We start from the raw sequence: 27202 nt of genomic DNA, 5'->3' as shown, positions 1-27202 counted from the left end.
AGAATGTCTTTTACTGAGTTTTCTTGAAAAAAATCTTCTAAAAATAGAATGATGACATTTTTGTTAGCTTTTTAAAATGCATATGTCTTGAAAAAGCTACAGAACTGCATTGCTTCAAGATCAAGAACCTGGTCTTCTTCCTTCTCCTCCTCCTCTGCTGTACCTTCTTTGTATCTCAGAACTGGAAAGTAGGAAATGTTTGTATATAGTCATTAACGCTTATTGAAATGTTACCTTTTGTACACCTGAATTCAGAGTAGCAAAAATACATATGAATGTTTTTTGGCAGCTGCAGTTCTCTGACAACTTCTTTCTTCATTTTTCAAAATCTAATCTTCTACAAATTCTGCTATAAATTAATTCATGAGTATCTTCTTTACTGCTTGCAGTATTTTGTACTGTATAATTACACAATTATTTGCTCATAATAATAAAAAATATTCCAGTGGGTTCTGGAATGATGGCATCTCAGTTAAGTAACTTGAATTGACGTACGTTTTGTCATTAATTCAATCTAGATCTTTTTTCTTTACACTCTGAGCATTTTCATAGCAGTGCCACTATGGAAAATGATGAAATGCCAAGGAGTATTGAATTACACAGAAAACAATTTTGGGAAAAATCGTCATGGTCTTCAATACACAGGAATATTTGAATTTGTTTTTTTTTTTTTCCCATAAGACATTTTGCAGGTAACTATGGTATCAACCTAAAAATAAAAGTGCTTACACTTGTCAAAATCAGTATTTGCCGATAATAGCTTCATTTCTAGGTCACCATTCCAGAATTTTCTACATGATGAAAACTCTGCATTTTTGAATCCTACAGGTGCTATATATGGGAAGAGCAGTGTTTGCATTTTCTCCCTGAGACTTAAAAAGAAAGAAAGAAAAAACAAGTTGAAGCTATTTGTTCTAATGTTATGTTTGCTTATCACTGTTGAAGTTGCAATTTCCATTTCAGCGTTAGTTTCTGTAATGTTACAGTACCAAGCTCATTGCTTGTACTGTGGTGCTGACAAATAGAGACACTTGGAGTAAAATAACCTCTTCAGAACTCAGGTTATTGGACAAAGTAGTACATTTAGAGTGACCTTTTTTTTTCTTTTTACTTAAATTGTGCAGGATGGAGGCTTCCTGCCTAGAGCTGGCTTTGGAAGGTGAGCGCCTGTGTAAAGCAGGAGATTGCCGAGCTGGTGTATCTTTCTTTGAAGCAGCTGTTCAGGTTGGAACTGAAGATTTAAAAACACTCAGTGCTATTTACAGCCAGTTAGGCAATGCCTATTTCTACTTGCATGAATATGCGAAGGCCTTGGAATACCATCACCATGATTTAACTCTTGCAAGGTAATCTTGTGTCTTTCTTTAACTATGTTCTCCATTTCATCCCATTTGTGTAGAAATGAGCAGTTGACTGTCATTTTTCTACCAAACCCTGCTATTAATACTGGATAATGAGCGAATGTGGTGATGGCAGAAGGCTGGGGGGTCTGGCAGGTAACTTGATTGTCCTTTAACCTGCGAGCTAATACTTGGTCTAGCACCATAATCTGACTGAGGCCATACCAGGTTTGTGGATAATTAAGTGGCTTCTTTAAATCCCTTTCTTTACCCTTTCCTGTTTCTAAAACTCAGTCTTTCTGGTTCTCCAGAACGTTAAGCTGGCTCTCTTGTTTACTCATTCATGTGTGTCTGTGTAAAATTCATAATATTGTGAAGTCTGAAAACCCTGTGCATTTCATGCGCTATTTATGCATCTGACTTTTAATGATTTGGTATAGATCCAATAAAAGACACGGGCACCTAACGTACTTCACCTCAATTTAGGCACAAACTTATTCTTCCCCCTGCCTTAACCTGCCCAAGCGCTGTCACCTTGTGGGAGCTTGTTTTGTTGTGTTATTCCCCGGGTATCACAGGCTGAGTGGTTCAGTGCCAGTCTTTTATCTTAGTCTCACTTAGAATCTAGAAATGTAGTATTACCTCTGAGCTTTCTGGGAGACAGTATGTCTCGTAAATAATACAAGACTATGATAGTCAGGTAAAATGCAAAAACAGTTAAACCTCTCTAACGCTGGGGCTGTCTTTCTATATAATCATTAAGAATTTTCTCTTTATTCTCTTCCTAAAAGAAGTGATTTTTTTTTTTTTCACTGTTAAGTAGATGATCAATGCCATGAATATTAGCACCTGGACAAACAGCACCAACAAAATTAAACATCGGTAACCACAGATTGAACAATGTTTATGAGTGCATTATAGATATAAAATAAACTGAATATATACGCATTTACATGGTTGTAATCTCTTTTCATAAATTCTTCTAATTCTTTACCATACGTGGATCATGTGTGTGGCTTCAAATAATACACTATTTACTGGGTGCTTTATTTCTGCAATTTTAGGACAATTGGAGATCTACTGGGAGAAGCTAAAGCTAGTGGGAATCTGGGCAACACCTTAAAGGTACTTGGGAATTTTGAAGAAGCTATTGTTTGTTGTCAAAGACATCTGGATATTTCCAGAGAACTTAATGATAAGGTAAGGATTGCTTAGGAATCTGGAAGTAAACTGCTAATGCGTATTTCTGAACCCTGTTGTATTGGTAATGAGTGTGCCACCATTCAGAGGGAAGCAAATACTGAATATTCAATTATTTCTTTTAGACAGTAAGAATCTGTTAGTTGTAAGATAATTGCTTGCACCTGGAAGACTGTAGATCCAGATTAATAAATATTATCCGGTTTGAGGGTTTTTCAAAAATTTATTTAATTTTAACGATAATTGGCCTCAAAAATTATGATGTATCTTGCACCTCAAAAGGAAGTGGTATGCAAAACAATTTGATTGAGGGATGTGACTGGGTGGGTGATAAAAACATGTTCAGAATGGGCAGAGCATGTGTTGACAAGTAGTTAACAAATTTTTTTCCCATCTGTGTGTTGTACTGATAGTTGTTGTGACATGACTTTGAAGTATGAAATTTTAATGCCTTATTTTATTTTTGGTTTAGGTTGGAGAAGCAAGAGCACTGTATAATCTGGGAAATGTATATCACTCTAAAGGGAAAAATGTAGCTAGTGCTGGGACTCACGATCCAGGGGAACTTCCAGATGATGTGAAAAATGCTTTACAAAAAGCTGCAAATTATTATGAGTAAGTAGTAGCTTTAAATGTCGGGGATCGAGAGGATATCATCATCTAGTTCATTAGAATATTGGGAGATTTGTGGTGTCATGAACAACCTGTGGCACACTTCTATTCAGAACAGTGGTACCTATGAGTTTTTTTCCCCTTTTAAACAGGAGAGTGCACTATTTTTTTGTTATGCCCTCATTTTTAGTGTACCTCTTATTACCTGATAAGTCCTTCCCTTATGGTAGAATCCAGTTAGTACTCTTCAAACCAGACTGAGACAACACCAGACCTCGGTATACCTATATATAACGTAGCTCTCTAACTAGAAGTGCGCACACAAGCTTGAGTAAGAATGCAGTTAAGTTCGGTATCTCACAAAAAATGTTTCCTACTCAGTGGAAGATTCATGGTTGCATAAAGGCCATTAAAATAGGCCAAAGTAGAATCCCACTACCTTTTCCTTTATATAAAGATTTTTTTAAATCATAATTTAAATGACTGTGAGGAAAAAACCTCTTAAAAGTCACTATTCTTCCTCTTTTCATTTCCGCCAAACCAGGGAAAACCTGACAATAGTAACAGAGCTGGGTGATAGAGCAGCACAAGGACGTGCCTTTGGAAACCTGGGAAACACACACTATCTTCTGGGCAACTTCAGGAGTGCAGTTTTAGCCCATGAACAGGTACAAGAATGTGCTAGTAAGGAATTCTGTTCTAGCAAGATATCACCAGTTGCTCCTCATCTTAAGTATGTGTATTGTATTGGATCCTGTTGCAAGGTTTTTAATGCAAGTTTTAAACCTTAATGTGCGAGCTTCAAGTCTAGCTGTTCAAGCATTGTTAGCCTAAAGAACAGATATAGATGCACAGTCCAAAAACTATGAGCATGCATTTCTGTGTGCAAATGTATGTTACAAAGTACAAAATCAAGTAAATAACACTATTATTTCACATTTTTAAGCGTCTCCTAATTGCAAAAGAATTTGGTGATAGATCAGCGGAAAGAAGAGCATACAGCAATCTTGGAAATGCCTACATATTCCTGGGTGAATTTGAAACTGCTTCTGAATACTACAAGTTAGTTGAATGCTTATATATTTATACCTCTTATATCGTTTACTTCTGTTGTGCCTGGTACTTCGGCTCACTGTAGAATAGCCATCTCCTCAACATACACTTAGAAGCATATACTTAGCTGCATTTGTTTAGGAAAAATAACATTTTTTTCCCTAGTTGCTTAACTGTTCTGTTTTTTTTTAAGGGAGTGGCAGCATTAATATTTTTTAAACTTGTTATTTTAAATAGATTCTTGTTTGCACGGTAGACATCTTTCTGCTGATAGGCATTTATTCCCCTTTATTCTAGAACCAAGCATTGCTGGCTTAGCTCTTAGCAAGTTCTGGCATGATCTGAGTACAGATCACCAGAGATACACCTGAGATGGGTATCTGTCTCAGGTATACTCACTAGCTGAGATGGGTGGTGCACGTCAACATGAATTTACATATTTAGTCTGTATTTTCAATCGACATTTTTCTTGTCTCTGCACCACTAAGCAGCTGCTGCTATAGCTTGGCCAGCAAGTTATAAGTGTGGCCAGCAGGTCAAGGGAGGTAATTCTGCCCCTCTGCTCTGCTCTTGTGAGACCCCACCTAAGTACTGGCTCCAGCTCTGGGGTCCCCAGCTTAAGAAGGACGTGGACCTGTTGGAGCATGTCCAGGGGAGGGCCACAAAGATGATCAGACGGCTGGAGCAGCTCTCCTGTGAAGACACGGTGAGAGAGTTGGGGTTGTTCAGCCTGGAGAAGGCTCTGGGGAGACTTTATAGCAGCTTTCCAGTACCTAAACGGGGCCTACAGGAAGGATGGGGAGGGACTCTTTATGAGGGCAGGACAAAGGGTAATGGTTTTAAACTAAAAGAGGGAAGATTTAGATTAGATACAAGAAAGAAATTTTTTACAATGAGGATGGTGAGACACGAGCACATGTTGCCCAGAGAGGCGGTGGGAGCCCCATCCCTGGAGACATTCAAGGTCAGGCTGGACGGGGCTCTGAGCAACCTGATCTGGTTGAAGATGTCCCTGCTCATTGTATGGGGGTTGGACTAGGTGAGCTTTAAAGGTCCCTTCCAACACAAACCATTCTGTAATTCTATGAAAAGATAAGCTCGGCAAAGACACAGTATAGGCGTTAGCATCTTAGTGTGGATTTCAGGGCTTACCTGTTCTTTTTGAAAAAAGAAAAAAAACCCTGAATACTGCTCAGATTCTTCTCAGCACTCAAATTCATCTTACCCAGCAGGGCTGGGCTCACTTGGTGGTTATAGGTCTGTCTTGCTCTTGTTGATGGAGAATATACAGTATTTACTGTACTGCTGGTACTAAACTGTTTCAGGTGCATACTGTCGGGAAAACCACTGTAAATTATTGATGAAGCAATAAATTAAAAACAGCTGTTTGATGGATCAGTCTGCTTTCTAAGAAAGTAAATGGAAATAGATTGCAGTGGAAGGAAAAGACCTTAAAATCTTCTGAAAGCTTGCAAAATAGTAATTTACTAGTAGCTAATTTGCCAGCCTGGTGTCCTAATTTGTTTAATTTGTATAATTGATTTTTAGTTGTGCAAATATACTTTTAAAAACTTTTCCTTGCCATGATTTTTGAGGCGACTAACCCTTTCTTCCAGGAGGACGTTACAGCTGGCTCGACAGCTTAAAGACAGAGCTGTGGAAGCACAGGCCTGCTACAGCCTCGGGAACACATACACTTTGCTTCAAGACTATGAAAAAGCAATTGATTATCACTTGAAACACCTTGTGATTGCTCAGGAATTAAATGATAAGTAAGCCCTAAGACATTGTTTACTCTATGAATGACACTTAAACGAAATCCTGTTACCTCTAACCCTGCTGCCGTTGTACGTGACAGCTGAATTAATGTAAATCCCCTACAATGCTGGGCTCATGAAGGTACTCATAATTACACATGAAGGTACTACAGCTAATGAGTCTGAGATGAAAGATGAATGACTGTCTCTACATCCTCTTCTGTCAGCATCTTCTTTGTAAATTAAGGAAAAGAAAAGCAAATCTCTCTCTCATGACTTCATTGTAATAATTTTGCATACCTTCACAAGAATACGTCTCCTAATTTCCACAAATTAAGACTATTGGAAGGGGTTGGAAATGGAGAATAATACAGTAAAAAGTAATGCTTATTTTATAATCATGATTTCTAAGGCCCTTTTTATAATGTTGGGTACAACTAATGTTTTTTACAACTTTTAAATGCACTTCTAACTGAATAAGCAGAATATATGAAGAATAGAAAGGCATGCAATCTGAGGAAAAGCAAAGTAGGTTATAAAATGTTCTGTGCTTGCAAAACTGAGTGCCTTGTGTTTGCTCTGAGCTTAAAAAGTAAAAACTTGGTTAGATTTGCTCATATTTATGGTTATACCCAGATCACATTCCTTTAAATACAATACTTAAGGTGTTGGCGTTGGAATGGTTTCTGATGATAGCCTTCGTTTTTCTTGGCACAGCAATCTCATTGTAGCAATATTATGAAAACCTGATCCCTAGTGTTCAGCAAGAAAAGGTATAATTGAAAACGTGTTTATTTTTTGCAGAATTGGTGAAGGAAGAGCATGCTGGAGTTTAGGGAACGCATACACTGCACTGGGAAATCATGACCAAGCTATGCATTTTGCAGAAAGACACTTGGAGATTTCAAGAGAGGTATGATTTTCACACTCTGCTGTTGGTTTTTGCTCTCACGGGGATTTTCTGGAGGTGTCCATCTGTGTGCTTTTGAATAATGGAATGGATTTTGAATGATTTCTGAGATCGTTGATTCCAAATCATTTCAGTCATGTCTCACTGCAGCTCCTTAGTTCTCATGCCACCTCCGATAATGTCATTGTGGAATTCAAGGTAATAGCCTAGCAGAGGTTATTTTAGGTTTTGTTATGTATATTTTAGTTTTTACATATTTCACTAAAAAGATGATTCTCTGAGTTTTCAACCAGGAAAACTTTTTCAGCCTTTTTCCCTCAGATCTATGGGAGAAGGTTTGCTTTATGTTTACATATGTGTGTACTTTGTTACAGTAATAGAACTGCTTATTTTATTTGCTTGCAGGTAGGGGACAGAAGTGGGGAACTCACTGCTAGACTTAATCTCTCAGATCTTCAAATGGTTCTTGGATTAAGCTACAGCACAAACAACTCCATGATGTCAGAAAGCCATGTGGCAGATAACAGTCTGAATGGTATGTGCCTATTTCTGCAATACTTTCTATCTGTGAACTTCAAAAAGAATCTGTTGTTTGCATTGTTTTCTGCCTGCTGATGGTTGAGTACGCAGGTTTGCCTTTTTTCCCCCCACCAGCAGAAAAGGGTGGTTTTTGCAGTATTGGACCCCTTCAGCTCCTTCTTTTCTGGAGGATTTACAATGTGAATCACAGATTACTGCTTAGTTTCTTTGTGTGATGTTTCTGATGGTGTCTGTCCTCCTCCATTTTTTTTTTTCTTTTTAATGTGGGAGATGTATCTACTTGCGGCCAAATTACGTCTTTCCTTTTTTTCTTCCTACCATCTTAGTCACACTGGGGGTTACAGTAGAAGCCAGTTCATTCCATGTTCCTGTGTTCAAAGATGCATGGTCCTTCTCTCGTGTCCCATGAAAGCAACTTACATAGCTTAGATCAGCGTGGTTTTGAAGGCCTCTTTTACTAGCAATTATTTATTCTCTGCTGATATATTTAACTAACTAACTGCACTATTTTGGAACTCAGAATTGCTGCATCTTTGACCTTAGATACAGCTTTGAAGGTGAAACCATAATCTTAATGATAAAAAGGTGAACTTGATTCTTTTGAAGGTACCAGACCGAGAGCAGGACGCCGTCACAGTATGGAGAACATGGAACTTATGAAATTAACACCAGAAAAGGTTGGTGCTTTCCTTCTTTCTGTTCTGCCCGTGAGATTGCAATGAAATGTTTCTAAGGATTTAACTTCAACAGTTATGAATAGTCAGAAGTTTTATAAAACTTGGAAAGAACTCAGCAGAATGTTGATGCGTCATTTGTGTTCCCTTTTTAATTTAGTTGATCTTAGAGTTAGGTAAAAGCAGGTCTGACAGTTCTAACAACTAATGCTTTTGTTGTCTAGGTAGCAGCATCTTACATACGTCATGGTTGCAATGGCTTGTGGAAAGCTTGCTTCATTCCCCTCACAAACACAAAAGAATGGGGTCCTGTACTGTGCATCAAACGAATTCCTTTCATTTCCTCTTTAAAAGTGACTTGAGGATGCAGCATCAAAGTGATATAGAGCAATATTTCTAAGCTTTAGCTTAGCTGCTCTGAATATTTTGTCTTTGGTTAGTCATTTTATAGGCACTTAAAATTCACATTGTGCTTTTCACTTCGTGATTTCAACCAACTTGCAAGCCATTAGGAGTTTCAACATCCATTTTGAGTAAGGATGCTATTTCAGAAAGGCTGTGAGTCACAGATAGGTAACGTAACTTCCCCCAAAGCTCAGAGAAATCTCTTGGAGCTGGGAGTTTCTGACTAAAATCCTTGTGTCGATCTTCAGATTTCCTTCAAATTCAACCTGCCTTTAAACTCTGGGCTGGCAGTTCTACGTAAATGAGTCCAGGAGCAGACTGAAATTGCCGTTTTTCCCTCCGTACTGGGATATTTAATTCCCATCTTTTCAAGTGATGCAAAGCCTGCCATCATGTTTATCAAATAGGAAATTAAATCTCAAAGCTTACATCTCGACATCTGTGCCGACAGCTGAAGTCAGCACTGATGCTCAAGAGCCTCTTTGTGTACTGATTTAAAAAGATCGTGCGTTTAGTCCAGGGTGGTTTCTCTGCAGGGAATCTTTAAGCTTTTGGCCAGTATCAACTGTATTTTCTTACTCTCTGAATCTATTTATCTGTGGTACCTATTAGAAACATAGCCCGTGATAGTCTGTGCCCTAAATATACAAAAAGAGTTCATGTGGATTTTTGTAATAAAGTATTAACCTAGTATTGCAGCTTAGCTCTTATAAAGGGCTTTTTTCAAAATACTCATTTAGTAGATTCTGAAAATTAATTCCACAAATGTCTTTGATATATAGAACAACGTATGATACCAGCATTATGGTCTGATTGTACAGGATGCCACCATCTTGGACCTGGAATCTGTGCGCTCATCTTAAATAAGCCTTCAAAAGGCAATCCGCTTTGGTAGGCAGCACTGCTGGAAAATTTGTGATTTGTATTCACAATTTCTGATGTTGAATTATGAAAAAAATGTGGGTTTACTCAGTTATTGTCAGAGTTTGTCAGTTGTAGATAAAGCTGCCAATTTTGTGGATAATTCTGTTTATTTTAGAAGAGTATTTCGCTTTATCAACCTGACAGATTTTCCCTATCTATTCTGTTCTTCAGTGACAGGAGACGGTTGTTCCTGTTTGCTCTTGTGCTGGCATTCTTCTCCCTCTTTCCTTTTCAGTCTTTACTGGGAATTTCGTGTCTATAAAGGATTTCATAGAAGGCTGGTTGAGTATTTGGGTTTGTGTAAGGGTTTGTTTTGCTCTAACACTTTGTAAAAATAGGGATTTTTTTTTTTTTCTTTCCAATTTTAAGGATGTCAGGTGGGAAATGCCAGCTATGTCTACGTTTTAGTGTTCACATTAACTACATTTCCTGCACTGCGGTCAGCAAGGAAAACTTCCACGTGTTTGATTAAATATACTGTTTGACCACATTTTAATCAATCCTGTGTCGCACTACACTTCAGTTATCACACTACAGCCTGATCAGTAACAGTACGAACCTGCTGCAGGTAACAACAGCTCCATAATCACAGGTCAAATGATAGAACCAAACCTAAGTTTTCACATCCTTGTGGCTGGATAAACTAAATAATGCAAAGCTGCTTCATTTTGGGGAGAAAAAGCAGCAGCAAATAAGAGGTAACAGTATAGGTAATTAAAATCAGAAGGCTTAATTTCATGACTCTTGTTTTCTTAGGTTCAGAACTGGAACAGTGAGATTCTTGCTAAACAGAAACCACTGGTTGCCAAACCTTCAGCAAAACTGCATTTTGTAAATCGACTAAAAGGCAAAAAGTACAAAAACGGCACCACTTCCAAAGTTTTGCAGGATGCCAGTAATTCTATTGATCATCGACTTCCAAACTCTCAGAGGGTAGGTTTGGCGAGCTGTGGATATCATGGCCTTTACTAATCTTTGTCCAATCAGAATTACGGAAAACACATTCCTGCAGCTGTCCACTTCAGTTTTACTCCATTTAAACATTGTGTCTCTGTGAAACGATGCAGACTCTGCCATTCTACAGCTGTCTCATGGGTGGTGCCGGCTTTAAGCTTTTCCTACTATTGGAACATTTTTTTCCTGGTGGATTTTCTAAAGTTCCAGCTCAGCTTGCAGGTCTATTCTATTTCTAGTCTCTTCTAGACGCTGCTTTTCCAAACTTAACAAAATCTAGCTTTTCTGATTCAGACAGTGGGAAATATTTTTGATGTATTTTTGTAGGTTATTGCACTCTTGACAAAAGTTGAGTAAAAATAAAAGAACTGAGTCATTTGCTGTAGATAAGAGATGACTGCTTTTGACCACAGACCTGAGGAGACAATGGAAACTGTTCGTTGCTGTTCTTTTTTTTTTTTCATGGGCATTTGGGTTTTTGGTGGATTCATGGCTGAGGCGGAATAACTCCAGTTGTACTGATTGGAGTACTGTTTCTTTCTGTTGCAGAGAATGAAAGGTTTCTAATATATTTAACCTTCCAAAAATGCTTGCCCTGTTATTCGCATTTCCTCTTACAATAGAACTCTGTCTGTAGAAGGGATGACTAACAAAAATTAATTTAATGGATTTCAGATATGCGAATATCAAACATATCACTGGATTGAAACCATGATGCAGCTGTCCTAATTTTAGGTACTCTTGAGTTGAAAATACCCCTAACTCTTCTCTCCTCTTCAGAAGAACAGTCGAGAGACAATGGCAGATGAAGGGTTCTTTGATCTGCTGAGTCGCTTCCAGAGTAACAGGATGGATGATCAGAGATGCTACTTCCAGGAGAAGAACAGATTCTCAGCTGCTTCCGTGGCAACATCCTCTACTCCACCTAAAACAATGAGAAAATGTAATTTTTTAAAAGTAAAATCTGTATCTGACTTCAGTTCCTGTCAAATACTACTTAAAAATATATATTTGCATGCCAGACTTGACTTAGTATGGAGAGGAACTTATTTCTAGGCTAACGTGTTTTCTTTTTCCTCCCCAGCCTTTTCTACTTCTGTAGTCTCGCCCCACACAGATGAATTTCTAGACCTCCTCGCCAGCTCCCAGAGCCGCCGGCTCGATGACCAACGCGCAAGCTTCAGTAATCTACCTGGGCTTCGTCTCAATCAACACAGCGGTCCGTCAGTCCTGGGTCACCTCATGGCGAGTAACAACAGAGAACTAGACGACGACTTCTTTGATATATTGATAAAATGCCAGGTACGTTTTTTTACAAAAATTCTTCAGATTCTGAGTCTTTGGGGATTTGATTTGTGCATCCTGCTATTTAGTTTCTTCAAGTAAACCACCTTGTTTTTCATGTGTTTTAAGATACAAATTGATTTGGCAGATAAGGAGAACGAAAAAATTAGGATTTTTTTTTTTTCAATATTGTCTTGGGTTTTTTACCATTTTTTTTTTAAATTTTTTTTCTCAAATTATCCAGTGTCTAGTAAATGTAATTTTGGTATTTATACCATTTTAACCATTTAAAGTAACAAATGCTAAAAAGCTGAAGGAAAACAAGTGAGGCTATTAAAACGCGTATGTATAATGATTTTACAAAAACGTGTTTAGATCTGGCTTGTTGGGAGGGCACGTGATATATCGGGAATCCTAACTTATCAAATGAAAGACTTCCGTATCAAAGTTTTAGGGGTGATAGTGATCATCATACCCGTCATGTTAAGTGTAAATAATAGTTCATGGCAATACACGAGTGAGGTGTCTGACTGTCAATCAGAGCATGGTATACATACCAATTAGACAAAAGAGAATTTAATTTAATTAATTCTTAAAAAGGAGCTACTGTAGATGGCCACAGCGCACAGCCAGACCAAGGGCGATACGCTGATGCTTGTAAAATCTGGCCAGGAGGTGGTGGCTGTGTGAAATGAGCCCAGAAAACTATTGCAAAGCTGTCTGCGAACTACTCTGTAACACTGCCGTTAAAACGTACAAGTCTTCTGAGTTTGGAAGAAAACTTTCTCTCAATGTTGCCTTTCCAAATCCGACAGCAGTGTGGCTTTTTTTTACTCCCTGTATAAGGAAAGACAGACAAGTGTATTTTCTGTTGTAAGAGACTAGAAATACCATGTACTAATGCTAAAATTCTTCTTCTGGACAAAGGACACTTGAATTTCATTTGCAATATAAACAAGAATAAACTGTGGGGTTATTTTCAGATACATGTGGGCAGGTGGTTTGGAGGAACCAATTTAGCTACACTTGCACTTTTAACTTATTATTTCATTTGAGGAGTTTCACTTGAAACAAAACTTACAAATTAAATCCTTACAATAGGTTTAAATCTGTAAACAAAAGCTTTTAGTAATTTTTCACTTTTATTGTTCGCCTATTTTATTACATATACTCCTGTAAATACGCAGCATTATGGCTTGCTCTCTCTGTAGGGTTCCAGACTGGATGATCAAAGATGTGCTCCTCCATCATCTGCAAAAGGACCCACTGTACCAGATGAGGATTTTTTCAGCCTGATTTTACGATCACAAGCTAAGAGAATGGATGAACAAAGAGTCCATCTGCCCTCATCTATAAAGGGACCAAATTCTAGCTGAAGAAAGAAACAGGAGTGTACTGTGCAGTAGCATCTGAGGTACCACTTTTGTTTGCTGCAAAAACATACATGCCTTTCTACAGAAGACTGCAATTAGTAGTTTTGTCCACTTTCTAATAATTCTTTATATAAATAGCAGCAACATCACACTCGTGACCAGTAGTTAGAGTTGCCGCTGCTCTCTGCGGCTGGCAGCTGCTTTTAGCAGCGTCTGAGATACTGATTACTGTATCTCCCTCTTAACTGCCTCTAGGCTATCAACGTTAGTAGGAAGTTTTTTCCCTGTCAAGGTACTCTCATTGCTGACGTGTGGATTCTACCACTGTCTCCATCTAGTGTAAGACTTAAATTTGTATGTTCTTTTCAAAGAAAACTTGATTATTTTTTTTCCCGATTTGTACCTCCCTGGAAAAAGGTCCTGTTTTCTTTTGTACTTTTTTTTTTTTTAAATAAAAAAAAAACTTGAGAAATAGCTTCGGTACTTACTTTGTCTTTGTTTCTTCCAAAATCCATTTCTGCATGCATTGTTATTAAAAAAAATAAAATCAAACCCTAGTTTTAATTCTGTTTAATACAAAAATAGTCTTTTCAAAACATGCGTTTTGGTACCACGTTTTTTGGTAGTATTTAGTGAAGTAGTTCCTGTATGACTCTGCACAGTTTTACAATCAGAAGAATGTTTAAGAAGATACACTTGTTTTTAAGTAAGAGGGGCCAGTGCTGTTCTATAGACTGTGTGGTACATGTCTACCACCAGCACCAGGGAAACACAGGGGTGGGAGGTACCTGGCACGGACTACCACTGGCATCAGGTAATTCCTGCAGTAACTGAATTTAAAACGTTATCGACAGTAAATGTTCGTTTGCTACTTATTACTTGACCTCAACTACTTTTCCTCCTCTTGATAAGGACGTGCTCTGCTGGGGCAGTTCTAGGGAACAACAGCTGTAACTTAGCTTTCCCCTGGGTAGACACCTGTAGTTCTTGGGAACCCCAAGGGCTCTATGTTGTTTTAAGTGTAGGTATCTTGAGTTAGAGGCCACTGATTTTAACACCAAAGGTGGCAAACTGTTCATTTTCAGGTATTTATAAATTAAGTGATGTCATTTTTTTACTGAAGTATTCTAGCTCTAGAGAAGAATCTACAGTTAATTTTAGCTTCAGAGTAAAACAGCACTGTAAGAACAGTTAACAGACACGGGCTCCACATAATTCAAACTATTTTACAGTTACTGAAAATTTTGCAAACGTTGCCTTTCAGCTTTTTTAGCTGATTCCTACTGAAACTAAAACTCTCCTCCTTCTGCTTTTAAGCAGAAATGCCACAATATTCTTCCAAAACCAATGTGTTACCATCAGTTTATTGTGCTGATCTTTGGTACTTTTACTTAATGCTGCCTATTCCCTGTTCAGCTTTGAATTGCCCTAAAAAAGCATCTGATCAACATCAGCTTCTCACTCCTCTGCAAATTATTAAGCTAGAAGAAAGTCATCAAGCTGTCCTACAAGTGAGCTGACAAGCAGCAAACTGATTTTAAAGAATATAAAACCAAAATATAGTCCCAAGACATCTATCTATCTGACCTGTGATTAGTCTTACATGGATTACATGAATATCAGCAACTCTCTTCAGGCTGTGTGACACCTACCCAATTAGGCTAATATTTGCTAGATCAGCAGCAATACTTGCTAGAGTATCAGTGCTTTCCCACCACCGCGTATCTAGTTTTACTCAAAACTTATTACACAAAGCCGATTTCCAACAAGAATCCACACCCCACAAGCCAGTTTTCCTGGCCACTTAAAATTGGATTATCATCTCTCTCACTTAACAACATATTTACTTCAAATTCCAGAAGTAGCACATATGCTCAGTCTCTCGGTTTTTAAAACTCTACCTAGCTTACAGCTGTGCATGCCAAAGCTCTCACCGAAGAGGAGTTCCCATCAGCTTACTGACGCTCGCTTTTCTACATTTGAGAACTAGAGACCAGAACTAGCAAGTATGTGACAGCTAAAGAGTAGCCAAAACTTACAGCGGAGCTTGGGGCTTCCTTAGTCTCCTTCCTGGGAGTCACGGGAACTGCTCTTTTTCTTCTCTTCACACGGGTCCGTTACAGAACTTTTCCCTTCTAGGTTTTTATTGGGGTCACAGTTTTCTCCAGTCTCTCGCTCTGCTTTGCCTGTCTCCTGTTTCTGCTGCTCAAGTGCGTGTTCTTCAGTAAGGTTTTCAGCTGTGATAGTTTCTAGTCTACAAACTTCAGACTCAGTGTGCAATCTATTCTGTAAAAATTAATAATAAGCTATTAATCAAGCAATCCAAAGTGCAAGGCATCTACTGCTTCAGGTGCATCTCAGCTCAAGGGGCAGAACTCCCCCAAAGCATGACTGGTATCTTTTTTTCCTAAGGAAACACGTAAATAAGCACAATCTAGAGCATAAGTCTGGTTTTAATTTTCCATAGTTTACAGAAAAGTCAGCACCGTTTCTTTTCTGTGCCTTTCCTCTGTGTGTAATGGTTATTGCCCAGGCTGACATAAGTACTGATCTCTCAAAAGAGAAGTTATTTAAGTCTTTAGAGTTTTAATTCAGTAGTTTCCTGCCATAGTTAGCCATTGCACAGTATTCTTCCAGGACAAAATATGTGCAAGATAGATACCTTTACCGAGCTGTTCTACTGAGGAACAGGTACTTCCTTAACTCCTCTGTCCCTAAGATTTGGCTTAAGCTTCTTGCTTAAACGTTTTCTAGCAGGTGACACTGAAATCTATTAGATTTAATCGCAGCTCAAAGAGCAGCAGGACTAACATACACTGGGTTCTGGTTTGCGAGACTCTTCTACTTGCTTGTCTGGCTCATTGCTTGTGTGCACGATGTCAGGACTTCTGCTGCCATTTCCTGGTCTCACAGGAGCGTCTCCTCTGTCGTAACATCCTCTAGAAACGTAAGGAGGTTTCTGCAAGTAATAGCTATCGGATTTACCGCCCTCGTATTGCCCAAAGCCTATTGGCTCCTGTTGACTGTCGGGCGGAGGAAGACTTCTCTTCTGAGAAGATGTTAAGTATCTTAACATAGACACTGATGATCCTGCGCCATAGAAGAAAGCCTGGGGGAGGGGAAAAAAACAAAACCGACAGAACACTAAATATATGCAGCCTATGGTTTTCACAGAGAATGCAAAGTCAGATTATCTGAAGAACACTGAAAGAAAAGCTCAGGTGTTCAGAATGGCTACAATGGAATTCAGGCTTTCTGCAGTCTGACTGCGCTGCCAGACCGGCCGTCCTGCATCTTTGGTGCCACAGGAAAGATGCTGAAGGCTCAAACTCAATGCTTTCATGTACACAATGACAATTATACTACATTTATGCAATAAACTATCATAGAGTCTAAGATTTTAAGCAGTTTAATACTATTTTACCCCTCTTGGGGAGTGGGGAAGAGATATGGTTTAAATAATACAAACTTACTATTTTAAGTGCTAAACCAACTGTACTATAAAGATTTTCTCAAGAAAAATTTCCCTTGTAGAAATAATTTAATCTGTGCTAAGAAATCTGTTCAGTAGTACAAATATGAAATAAACAGTAGATAATAATTCTTAAATATAAATATGTTTAATAAATAAAAAAATAAAGCTGAGCTTTTACATACAAGATAAGATATACAAACCAGGACAGCCAGAGCCATCATAATTAGCACTGGAATCTGCAGAATAAACGGTATCTCCTTCATTAGTGCTTTGATGAATTCACCAATCCCCTGTCCTACGTGCTTCAAAGGCTCAGTTACGAAGTTGGTGAAAGTAATTGCCAATGCCTAGAAAAACACAGAGAAATAGTGTTGTCACTGACTGCAAACATAAACAGGAACAGTCTCTTTAGGCATGGCGTGTACCTTTGTGGGTGGGACCAGCAGGACAGGATTTACCAGCAGAGTTTCATAGTACTTCTGACAGGGGTCATCCTGAAACGTCCATTTACTTCTGAACCATTCTGTAGTCAAAGCAGAGACACGCTTTCACTACTCTTTAAAAATATATTTTATGACACAATAGTAATAAAGTAGCATTTCAATTACAGATGGAAGAGAACTTTTCTAGCTATGGTTCAAAGCTCAGATTTATTTTTAAAAATCTGAGCTTAGCTTGGCAGTGTAGCCATGGGGGTGCAGGAAGGAGAGGGAAGGCTGGAAAGAAAGAGAAGAAACTGAGGTTTTCCCATGTTTCGTCAATAAAGTCCTCTTTATTAGATGAACTTAGTCCCTAGAAGTCTCAGAAGAGAAGTAAGTCTTGTCTGTGGGAACTACTATCTAGCACATTTTGTCCGCAGCTACTGAAACAAGTAATTCTGAGTGTTATTACTCACCTGCCAGGCTGCGAGCAGATTAAAATTCGTATCTTGCTTGCTAGATTTCAAGAGACTATTTTAATTATAAGCAGAAAGTCTTATTCCTTAAGGGAACTTTAAGTTATAAACAAGTTGTTTATGACGTCGTTCCTGTAGTTTGATTTTAGTGCAGTCAGAACGTAAACCATCGGAATTTGAAATAAACAGAGCAATCACAGCCAATAAATTCTAAAGGGAAGACCATAACAAGCACTTATTAAGAGTTGCCATCATTAATCTACCTGCTATAGCATTGGATAATAAATAATGGCTAATAAAAAAATTCAGCTTTTTCTGTAAAATAACAAAACTAGAGTAAGTAGTTACAGATCTAATTTCTGAAGTCCATTGTACTCGCAGACCTGGGATGAAAAAAACCAAAACTTTTTCTTGAATTCTGCCCTCCTGTCTTCAATAAACAACCCTGACTGGTACTGGGCGGGGGCAGCAGGGGAAACACTCGCGGGGTAAGTTATAAGGGAAAGCAGTAACACCACGCCACGCTCAAGCACAGTTTTGGGATCAGCTCTGCTTCAAAGGCCTAGTAAGGAAAGTCTTGCGGAATGGAAAAACGGTAAAACCACATAATCACGTATTGCTGAAGAAGAGTCAATGTACTACTCATGAAGAAATTAAAAAGTATTCTTGGATACCATTACTGAATATTTTGTGATCTTAAATACTATTACAAAACAATGAAACAAGTATTTACCAATAAGACTTCCCCCCCAGTCCAGCTTCTCAGCACAGATGTTATCAAACTGCCCCATTTTCGCAATTTCTGCTTGATGCTGCGCAAAGGCCAGCTGCAGGAGAAGAAGAATTACTTGTAAAACATCAACCAAGGGGGTGGTGGGCGCAGAACACCTGCACCCACGCCGCACTGCACCTGAGCCAACCATGTCTGCTCTTAGTAGGTTTGGGGTAATTACCTGGATAAATCTGTAGTAAGAAAAGTTTGCCAACTAAACAATTTAACAGATGCAATTCTAAGTACTTCCTGGGAAGGCATAAACACCACCAAGATTAATATCTCCAGGTTATTCTCTAAATGGAGTCTAAATTACCAAAAGAACAAACTTCAATATTCAAAGATACAAGTTCAGGGCAAAAGTAATCTGACAACATCTTAAATGTTTCCTAAAAATCTGATGACATCCTTAAATGTCTCCGGATTAAAACCTGAGACAGCTGCCATGCAATTACTAATTAAAACATCAGGGCATTCTCTTTTATTTTTTAAATAATTCCCATTAACAAAAACCTGTATTCATTCTAATTTTGCCTTAATGGTTTGCAACTGATAATCAAATAGAAAAAATTAAGTCAAATCATCTGTTGAAGAACTCTAATGTTCTTCACCGACAATCCGAGTCCTCTGCCTGAGGTTAATTCTGATGACAACATGAGGACCGAGATTTTGTGGTTGGGCTACGGCACAGCAGCATTAATTCCTCCTCATTAAAACCAATACCATTCTACAGGCAGCTACTTTTATCAGCATTAATGAAGCATTCATCTCTGGTCTATCACACCTTAGGTACAGTTTTAGCCAGGGAATCTTTAGAAAGAAAAAAAAAACCCAAAATATATTTTTATAAGACTTTTCTATGAAGATGCTTTAGACAGAGTTCACGTCTCCCTTGCCCACACGGTGAAATCACAGTTCTACTGCTTTATGAATTTTATGCACCTCTGGCAGGATAAAAGCTGGCAGGGTTTCTTTTGTTCTTTTTTAAGCCTAATACACCTGCCAATACGCAAAATAAAGTGTTCATCCCTTCATTTATTTCGCGGTCAATTGTTGCTTTATATAAACTAACTAAAAGAACTAAATGACCGTAACTCCCTCATAACTGTAAGCCTATTTTAAGCCTAAAAGCCATTAAGATTTCAGAACAACTTACCTTATACAAGTAAAGCCAATTCCATGCAAAACTGATGAGAAAGCTTATTAATAAAACACGTTTTAGCTGAACAAACCAATGAATACGTGTCCAGAGCTCCGTAGCTATTAAAATTACAACGCACACCAAGCACAGGAGTATCTGAAAAAGAAAGCGGGAAAAAATTGTGATCCAGATTTGGAATTTTCCAAGCTTACTGCCAGTACACGAGGGAATTTACAACTTTTGTTTTTGTTAGGGTCATTTACACAGACCAGTCGAGAGAATTTGTCCTTGCTTTCCCAGCGTATCTGCAGCAGTACCCGGCAGAAAGGTTTCACGGTATTACCAGCCGTCACTCCTAGCACAGCCTTACATTGCTGTTGCTCATTTCTTTCTTGTGATACTTAGTTATTTCTTCCTCACAATATTTATCACGTTACCCACCATGCTTTTAAAATTAAAAAACTGATGCGATTCGGTGCTTGAGTAGCACATGCCTGGTACGAACCACCGCTGCCAGCTCCTGCAGTCTGTTTACAGCTGTCACAGTTTGGGTACCAGCAGCCAGACTTCAGAGAAGCACTTTATGGTCTCTTTCCATGCAAGGACCCCCAACAGCGAGGTTACGCTACTGACGGCTTGCTTTTTTCATCTGGCTTCTATCTACCCCCCTCAAAACTAGACGGGCTTCTCTCCACATCGTGTCAGCATATTCTGAACGGTAAGAGAGCTTCAGCTTACTATAGATCCTCAGCTTAGTTAGCACTTTGTGACGTCCTGTTCTCCAAAAGGGAATTTTCGCCCAGTCATGCTCTCCATCTCTCCAACACTATACAAAATTTTTTTCACCACAAAATTCACAAAAACCTCTAACATATAAAATCTAAGACCTCAAATATATACCTCTCTCAATATAAATATATTCCAACTGTTGGCTTCTGCAGGAGTTGAACAAGAGACAGGTCTGGAAAGTTTTTAATGCACAAGTTGTCAGTTTAAGTGATAAGAAAGTACTAGAGTCTAATGAGTCACGCAACATGTAAGAGGCAAGAAGACAAAAAAAGCATACCAGAAAAAAATGTCAAGCTACAGTAAGAAAAGATGACCAGAGGAATAAAAACCCTTCAATTGTTACTTCAAGTGAATACATCATCTCTACCTTCAGCAACCATGAAACAAATAGTGACTCACTGGAAGTACGATGGAAAGAACTGCTTTACGTGTGGAGTTCAGATGGTAATATTCACCGGCTAGACTTGCAGAAAGAAACTGGAGAAAACAGCAATTAAAAAACAACAACAAAACCCCTTTCTTCTTCTCTTACCAGAAACACATTATATAGATCAATTCCAAACGTGTCTTCGAATCTCCAGTGCCAAGCTTTATAATCGTGGTGCTTAAAATTGATCAAAATATCACTAAGTGCATCATCCACAGCACCCGACTGCCAAGTTTCCTCATTGAGAAACCTGAGGATCTCTGAATACGTCTGTTTCGTAAGGATGATCTCAGCATCGTAATGGACGTGGCCCACGTTTCCCTCAGGCTGAATTAAAAGCAAAGCAAAACAATGGTTAAAAGCTGCTTATTTGGAAACAGAAGTACATATGAAAACCTGTGTCCCTGTGCAAACACCTGTTACGTGCCCTTGTTATGTACCAGCCGCTTTGTGAAGTGGACTGCAGGATGAAGACGTGGCACAGGGAGCACACGATGATTCTATAACCTTTTTGTTCACTCTTCTAAATGATACAAAACACAAATTCAACTGGTTTGTACTCTTTCAATTCTACAGCAAAAATCTAAAAAATGAAGTGGGTTATTGTCACGGATGGAAATAGTTGATGCAGTTATGATTTAGCAATGACTTGAAATTTATTAATGATCTGAGGCAGATCAAGAGATTGAGTTTTAGCAGCACTTAATCATTAACTGATTTAAAGGTTTACAAAGTGATTTAACGAAATAACTGGACAGCAACTTAGTTATAGATTCGAAGATGGCAAGATTTACGCTAACCTACTATAAAATATCCCAAATCAATACATATAAATATAAGCAAAATCACAAATCTCAGACTAATATATGTATACATAAGCAAATGTATGCAAATGCACATGAGCACATGCACACACACAGGTCTCTGATTGCTAGAATTGGTAATTTCTTAGTAGTGGGCGACTCTAATGAGCCAAAAGATGCTGCTTTTAGGTCCTACACATGCACAGACAGACAGAACACCCACATGCATAAAGCTAATGTGTATCTCACAACATATAGCGGAGGGGTGGATGGAAGAGAGGCTAGCCTATCGTCAAAATTTCCCTTTCTCGGCTTTGGGTAAACACTCGCGATGCGCGGGCGTTCCTCAACGGGCGGTAGCTGAGGCTCGACAGGGTTTTCTTACCCTGGCCTCAAGGTGTCAGCTGAGAGGTGTCTCAGCTCAGGGGAGATGCTGCCCACAGCCTACTGCCATCCAGAAAAGCTCAAAGGGTCTTTACCAGAATCGCTCCTTATAGGATCTGAGATAATAGTCTTTCATCAGGTACTTTTCCACTCCGGCCCAGCTCGGACAACGGAATATTCTGGTACTTTCCATATTCTGGTACAAACCCAGGACCTGTTAGGACTTGGGGTCCTGATATCCCCCCCTCTGTGGCCATAATCCATATGTTGTCAGGAGGGATCCATTACAGTTATTGTTTTCAAACGGTAGGAGCCATGGGAACTGGGTACACCAGGGGGCTGCCGTAGTGTCCTAGTCTGTTGCTCTCCACCCTTTCATTCATGTTAGACCATTATGCATCGTTCTGATCCATTGTATTATCATCAGGTGGGGAGAAAATCGTGCCAAGTACCTAAGGGGGGTGTATGCGTGTGCGCACCACCACAGTTATCTCACCTGTTAATAAAATTTTAGAGCCGCTTCTCATTAGCAAGTATTAATTACTAAAGCGCTATGTGTGCTCCGATCATGGCTAGGTAGTACAGACAGAAGCTATTAAATAATGAAGTAAGAAATTTTACATTGCTAAGTATAACGTTGTTTGGTTTTATTCATCTACCTCTGAATATTTAAAAAAATAATATCCAAAGACAATATAATAAAGTAATAAGGTGATTCTTACATGCAAACTCTAATAAACTACTATTCCTAGATGGTTAATGTGGTAGAGTCTAAAACAAAGGCCTAAAAGGTCTACAGCAAACGAGCAGACAAAATTTGTCTCTTTCAAGTTTAACAACCACTAACACAACCTGAACAGGGTATTATTATAGCCGCATCCCAGCAACAGACATTTAGATCCATACTCTGAATTCACGCAGTCTTCCTTTGGATGCTTTACAGATCAAACAGCAACCATCTCTCCTGAGCAAAGACTGCTAACTAGCAGCAATACGGATGCGCATACTTCTATCTATACATTTTTCCCTTTGCAATTCAATCCCCCTCATTTTAATTTAAAGTAAGACAGAATAATTAATCAATACTTGATAGCTGAGAAAAACACATATAAGTTTCAATTAATTTTTAACGTGTGTTCAAATACTTACAAGGCCAAGTTTTCCAGCTTCATTTAAAATCTTCTTCAAGTATCGCTTGAAAATATAAAAGCTACGGCTTTCATGTGATTTGACATTCCTCTTCTCACACTCTGCAATCTGCAACGTAAAGACATTTTATTCACTTTTTGCTCAAACCACCTTGTTCACAGGAAAAAAAACAACCAACCCATCAACACATTACCTCAGGATTAAGAGAGGCTTATTTCTTTAGTTTAGCAATAATCCCGTGATTAGTACAACAGATAAAAAGCATATGCAGTTGCTGAATACTCTGCATGGGACTGGTCAGTACTGGAGATTTCAGATCTGCTAATAATAGGGTTTGAATACTAACATCGGTAAACCTAAAAGAAACTAAAGATCTGGATCTCCTTGAATTTTAAGTTTATATCAAAAAAAAAAAAAGAAAGAGAACTGTAAAAATTACCAAGTAACTACAACAACATTAAAATTACATATCCCACTGGGTCTCCAAATGGCTGAGGGAAGTGAAAGCATTGCTGCATCCTCCTGATCTTGGAGGAAGAAGCGGTGGCGGGGGCTTACAGGGGCTTCTGAGAGCAGCTGCACTGCACGCTGCGGTCAGCCACAGGCACGTTCTCTATGCCCACAGCCCACCCCTAAAATCCAGCAGAATTCAACAACTTGGAAAGGAAAAGTCTCAGCTTTTGGCAGCTTGGTGTTAACATCAACACCACACGCTTAAACTGTTGACACTGGACAGAAGCACGCAGCTCCTACCAACTTCTGTTACGCTATGAAACATTTGAGGAAACGGACCTTGGTAGGCAGAGCAGCAATTCGGAATTAAATTCAAACCACTTCCAGCCTCTCCTCTCAATAAAGGAGTTCCCCCTACATAACCCATGGTCTCTCATTATCCCAGCAATTCACCTGCGTATACTATCCAGAAAAGCATCATTAGGAAGCACAAAATATGAAAGGCAGGAAAATATTCTGAAGTTCCACAACAAACCTTCTGTTGCAAGGAATCTACTTCCCTTGAAGACCTCGATAAGATTTCAGTACTGACTGCATCCACTGCCTTATCCTCAGAGTCATGGTAGTTTGCCTAAAAATACATAAGAAAACCACGTATTTTTAGAACCTGAGAATTTGATCAATACACTATGTTACAATTCTGTAGTTAGATCACTTTAAAAAGAACTAAAGACTGAGTGTTGGTCTTTGCTGCTAATACTCTCCCAACGATACTCCAGTTGCCTCTCTGCTGTTATTTCAGGCTCCAAACAGACAATTGCTTTAAGTTTATCTAAATGCAGGTTGCCTTCAAAAGGTGAGGTCTTGCCCTTTCCATCCCCCACCTGCCCTCTCCCCTGCCCTGAGCGCGGGTGACCCAAGCAGTGCATCAGATTAGATAATCGGGCTGGCTAAAAACCCACTCAGCAAGCAAAGGGGCAGTTTTCAGCCAGCCAGATTCCCAGTCCAGCTGGCCACGCAGCCAGCCAGACTGGAAGTAAACACAAACCTACATTCTGGATTGCATGCCTTTCCTTTCATGTTCCCTCTAAAACAACATCCCATTTTTTTCTGTTACTTACTCCGACTTAGTTTTAGCAGTGCTGCTTCTACACAACCAGGTATGCGCATTGAGGGAAGTCTCCCAAAGAAGCGCAACATCACACAAATCGGTGAACTCGTGCTGATACAAAGTTTGGAGCTGCCTGCCTACCTAAAACCTCTCCCTGCAGAGCAGAAAAGGAATCCTGAAAACATTGATTAACCCAAAGCAGCCGTTCTTCTCCTTCAAGATGCAGTTCTGCTTTCGTGGGAAACAACAGTAAAACTCCAAATATTTTTTTATAAAAGCTGAAGCAGTCGGGCACCAAGTTTAAAGACTCCTAAGTTTGCTGCTGAATTTTAGGGATGCTAATGACTACCAGGTGTACTTGGGGCAGGTGGAGATTGAGAAGGAACTCTGTGGAGAGAAATAATGCAGTCTGCATTTTCTAAGCTTCAGAAAATAGCGTTCTGAAGCATTAAAATGGTATTATTCAAGACTGCGAAACCAAACTGGAAAGCTGAATTATGACAAAAATCAAGGGTGCCAACCGTAGTTTACAGTGCCCTGTGTGCACTGGATAAACAACATGCATCTCATAATATATGTAGAGTCCAACCCTCCCACAAGACAAGAGAGTACAATTCACCTTATTAAAACTAGCTTTTTGTATTTCATCTTCTCCTCAACGTTCATGAATTATTAATGGTACAGCACTCGCCCCCTATTCTGATCTTCCTTCTGAAAACTCTGATACCAGCATTACAAAACACTGTTAACATTCATAATATTCTCACACAATAAATCATGTTTATTCCCATATTACTGGGCAACTGGATAATTCAAGTGAAATACAAACCTTAAGCTTAACTCCCCCATCTTTTATCAGCAAGGAACGTAATTTTCAAGATGTTTAACACTACACTTCAGAAACTAGCAAGAGCTGCTTAACTCAGTATTTCTCAGAGAAATCAGCCACAACCTGCATAAATCAGTCAACCACCACCTGCGAGAAGACAAAAAGCTCAGCTCCTGTGACTTGATCAGTGTGCAACAGAAACTTGTTAGTAAAAGGCCCTGAGCTAACCATCTACAATCATGTAGATCGCTGGGGTTTTTTTCTTGTAATTTTAACAATGGGGACACAACACTTTTCTGTGTACAGATTCAGATACAACCTTATAAAACCTTAAAAAGACCGCAATTTCACAACTTAAGCAGAATCTTTCAACAGCTTGTGGCTGAAGGTCTGTTTGGGAGAGACACGTGTTCTTGCGCCCTTTTTCTTTCCCTACCTTGTAAGGTCTCCTCATTGTTCCCGACGCTGCGTCGTAATTGAGCATATCCGTGGGGTCAATCCATTCATCATCTTGAACCTTACCACTGCCTACTAGCGCAACTGCACACAACACCAAAGGGAACAGCATCCTGTATTGCTAAATACAGCAGGAAATTCAGATATTTAGTTCAGGATGTAGCCTTCTCTACAAAAACCCCTGAAACAACCTTACAACATGAAGAAAGTATTCTGAGGAGGTGTCTGAAAACTCACTCTCCATTAAGTGGGTTAAACTTCACTTATATCTTTTTTTCCACAAAGAAAACACTAGCAAGAATACGCAACAATTGAACCGTACAATGTGACTGGTCAATGGAACGAGCTGTCGTTATCAGCAGATGCAGAGCAGAGTTCAGCATTGCTAAATGCGGTATCCCAGCACAGACCTCCGCCGGGCTCCCAGGCAGGGGTCTAACCACCGTTGCCGCCACAGAAATTCCCCCGGCAAAGCCTTGCCAAGGCGGGGAGGATGTTCCTGCCCTGCCCGGGAGGCAGCCACGGTGGTGCCGCCTCGGTGCTGCCTGGCCCGGCCCGCTTCCCTCCGCCCGGCCCCAGCCCCGCTCAGGCCCCCCCAGGGCAGGGCCGCGCCTCCCCAGCCGGCGCCGCCCGAGGCCGTACGTTACGACCGCTGGAACGGCAACACAACGGAGTACCGTCACGCTTCGCCGCCGCCTTGTTTACCTAAGACACCGACACCGCGGCCTGAGGAAACCCGCGGCCTCCCACCCCCGCTAGCGCACCGCCAGCAGCGCGCCAGGGTCGGGGCAAGGCGCAGGCCCGGCCCGGACACGGGGCCTCCAGCCAGCAGCCCCGCCGCCCCCCCCCGCCTCCGCCGCCCAGCCCGCCGCCTCCCCGGTACCTGAGGGGCCGCGGGCGGCCTCAGGGTGTTTACCCGTCCCGCATCGCCAGGCCCCTGGCAGGCGGGGAGGGGTCCCGCGCTGCTCCCTCCCCTCAGGCCGCCGCCCCCGCACGCTCCACAGGCCCGGCACCGCCCCGAGGCCCGGGCGGAGCCGCTCTCGCCGGACACGGCCGGCACCGAAGCGGCGGGAAGCCCCGGTCCGGCCCCCCGGCGGCGGGAGACGCTGGCGGCCTGTGCTGGGCACCGCCCCGCGCTCCCGGCCTCCTGCGGGCGGGGCGGGGGGAGCCGGCGCACAGCGCGAGCGGCAGCGGAGGGAGTAATTAACGTCCTAACGAGCAGCGGGCTGAAGAGCGATACGGCCACGCCTCCCACGCCCTGGGGGAGCAAGCAGCACCAATTCCCACCAATTTACCCCCCTCCCCTTTCTCACAGGGATGGATTTTTTTATTTTTAATTGTCTACAGTTGCAGGCAGACACACGGGAAAAAGATTTCCTGCAGTAAATACAAGGAAGGGCTGGGAGCACCCACATAAGAACAGCAGTTAAAAGTAGATCCTCTCTGCAGAGGCCCAAGGTGTAGTAAAGTTCATTTAAGGAAACTAGTATTT

At 40.3% G+C, this 27202-nt stretch overlaps 2 protein-coding genes across 6 annotated transcripts in view; one reads left to right on the top strand and one right to left on the bottom strand.

Moving 5' to 3' along the window:
* GPSM2 (G protein signaling modulator 2) overlaps nt 1-13498 on the top strand; it is a 31449-nt gene extending 17951 nt beyond the window's left edge. For 2 of the 3 annotated variants that reach the window (XM_054211362.1, XM_054211361.1), the window contains 13 exons: nt 1125-1346; nt 2405-2540; nt 3013-3155; nt 3697-3820; nt 4099-4214; nt 5822-5977; nt 6767-6875; nt 7278-7407; nt 8019-8089; nt 10172-10348; nt 11150-11312; nt 11454-11671; nt 12865-13498. In XM_054211362.1, coding sequence (XP_054067337.1) covers nt 1126-1346; nt 2405-2540; nt 3013-3155; nt 3697-3820; nt 4099-4214; nt 5822-5977; nt 6767-6875; nt 7278-7407; nt 8019-8089; nt 10172-10348; nt 11150-11312; nt 11454-11671; nt 12865-13029 — 1929 coding nt within the window. In that variant the 5' untranslated portion in view covers nt 1125 and the 3' untranslated portion in view covers nt 13030-13498. The remainder of the gene's footprint in view (nt 1-1124; nt 1347-2404; nt 2541-3012; nt 3156-3696; nt 3821-4098; nt 4215-5821; nt 5978-6766; nt 6876-7277; nt 7408-8018; nt 8090-10171; nt 10349-11149; nt 11313-11453; nt 11672-12864) is intronic. The other variant, XM_054211363.1, reaches the window with a different exon arrangement.
* On the bottom strand, nt 11013-26841 carry CLCC1 (chloride channel CLIC like 1). Of its 3 annotated transcripts, none has more exons than XM_054211366.1 (12): nt 26594-26841; nt 25691-25831; nt 23850-23945; nt 22862-22969; nt 20631-20852; nt 19325-19465; nt 18130-18223; nt 16927-17024; nt 16702-16848; nt 15842-16135; nt 15066-15312; nt 11013-11294 (listed from the first exon to the last, which is right to left on the bottom strand). In XM_054211366.1, the coding sequence occupies exons 2-11, from the start codon at nt 25820-25822 to the stop codon at nt 15085-15087; spliced, it is 1560 nt and encodes a 519-aa protein (XP_054067341.1). In that variant the 5' UTR covers nt 25823-25831; nt 26594-26841; the 3' UTR covers nt 11013-11294; nt 15066-15084. The 3 variants fall into 3 exon arrangements, with proteins under 3 accessions (XP_054067341.1, XP_054067340.1, XP_054067339.1); XM_054211365.1 differs by having other exon boundaries at nt 26627-26750; XM_054211364.1 differs by lacking the exon at nt 26594-26841 and adding an exon at nt 26416-26503.
* Nucleotides 26842-27202: the final 361 nt, after the last annotated feature.

This window comes from Rissa tridactyla, chromosome 8 (assembly GCF_028500815.1).
Source record: "Rissa tridactyla isolate bRisTri1 chromosome 8, bRisTri1.patW.cur.20221130, whole genome shotgun sequence".
In the NCBI taxonomy this organism is placed as follows: domain Eukaryota; kingdom Metazoa; phylum Chordata; class Aves; order Charadriiformes; family Laridae; genus Rissa; species Rissa tridactyla.
Note: the sequence above shows the minus strand (reverse complement) of the source record. Positions and strands in the feature narration are given on the sequence as shown.

Excerpts from the sequence above, each read along its gene's own strand:
- CLCC1 (XM_054211366.1), bottom strand. The coding sequence starts at position 25,822 with ATGCTGTTCCCTTTGGTGTTGTGTGCAGTTGCGCTAGTAGGCAGTGGT. Across the intron at positions 20,853-22,861 it reads AAGCTGGAAAACTTGGCCTT|CCTGAGGGAAACGTGGGCCA; the intron begins GTAAGTATTTGA and ends CTTTTAATTCAG. Across the intron at positions 18,224-19,324 it reads ATTGGCTTTACTTGTATAAG|CTGGCCTTTGCGCAGCATCA; the intron begins GTAAGTTGTTCT and ends CTTCTCCTGCAG.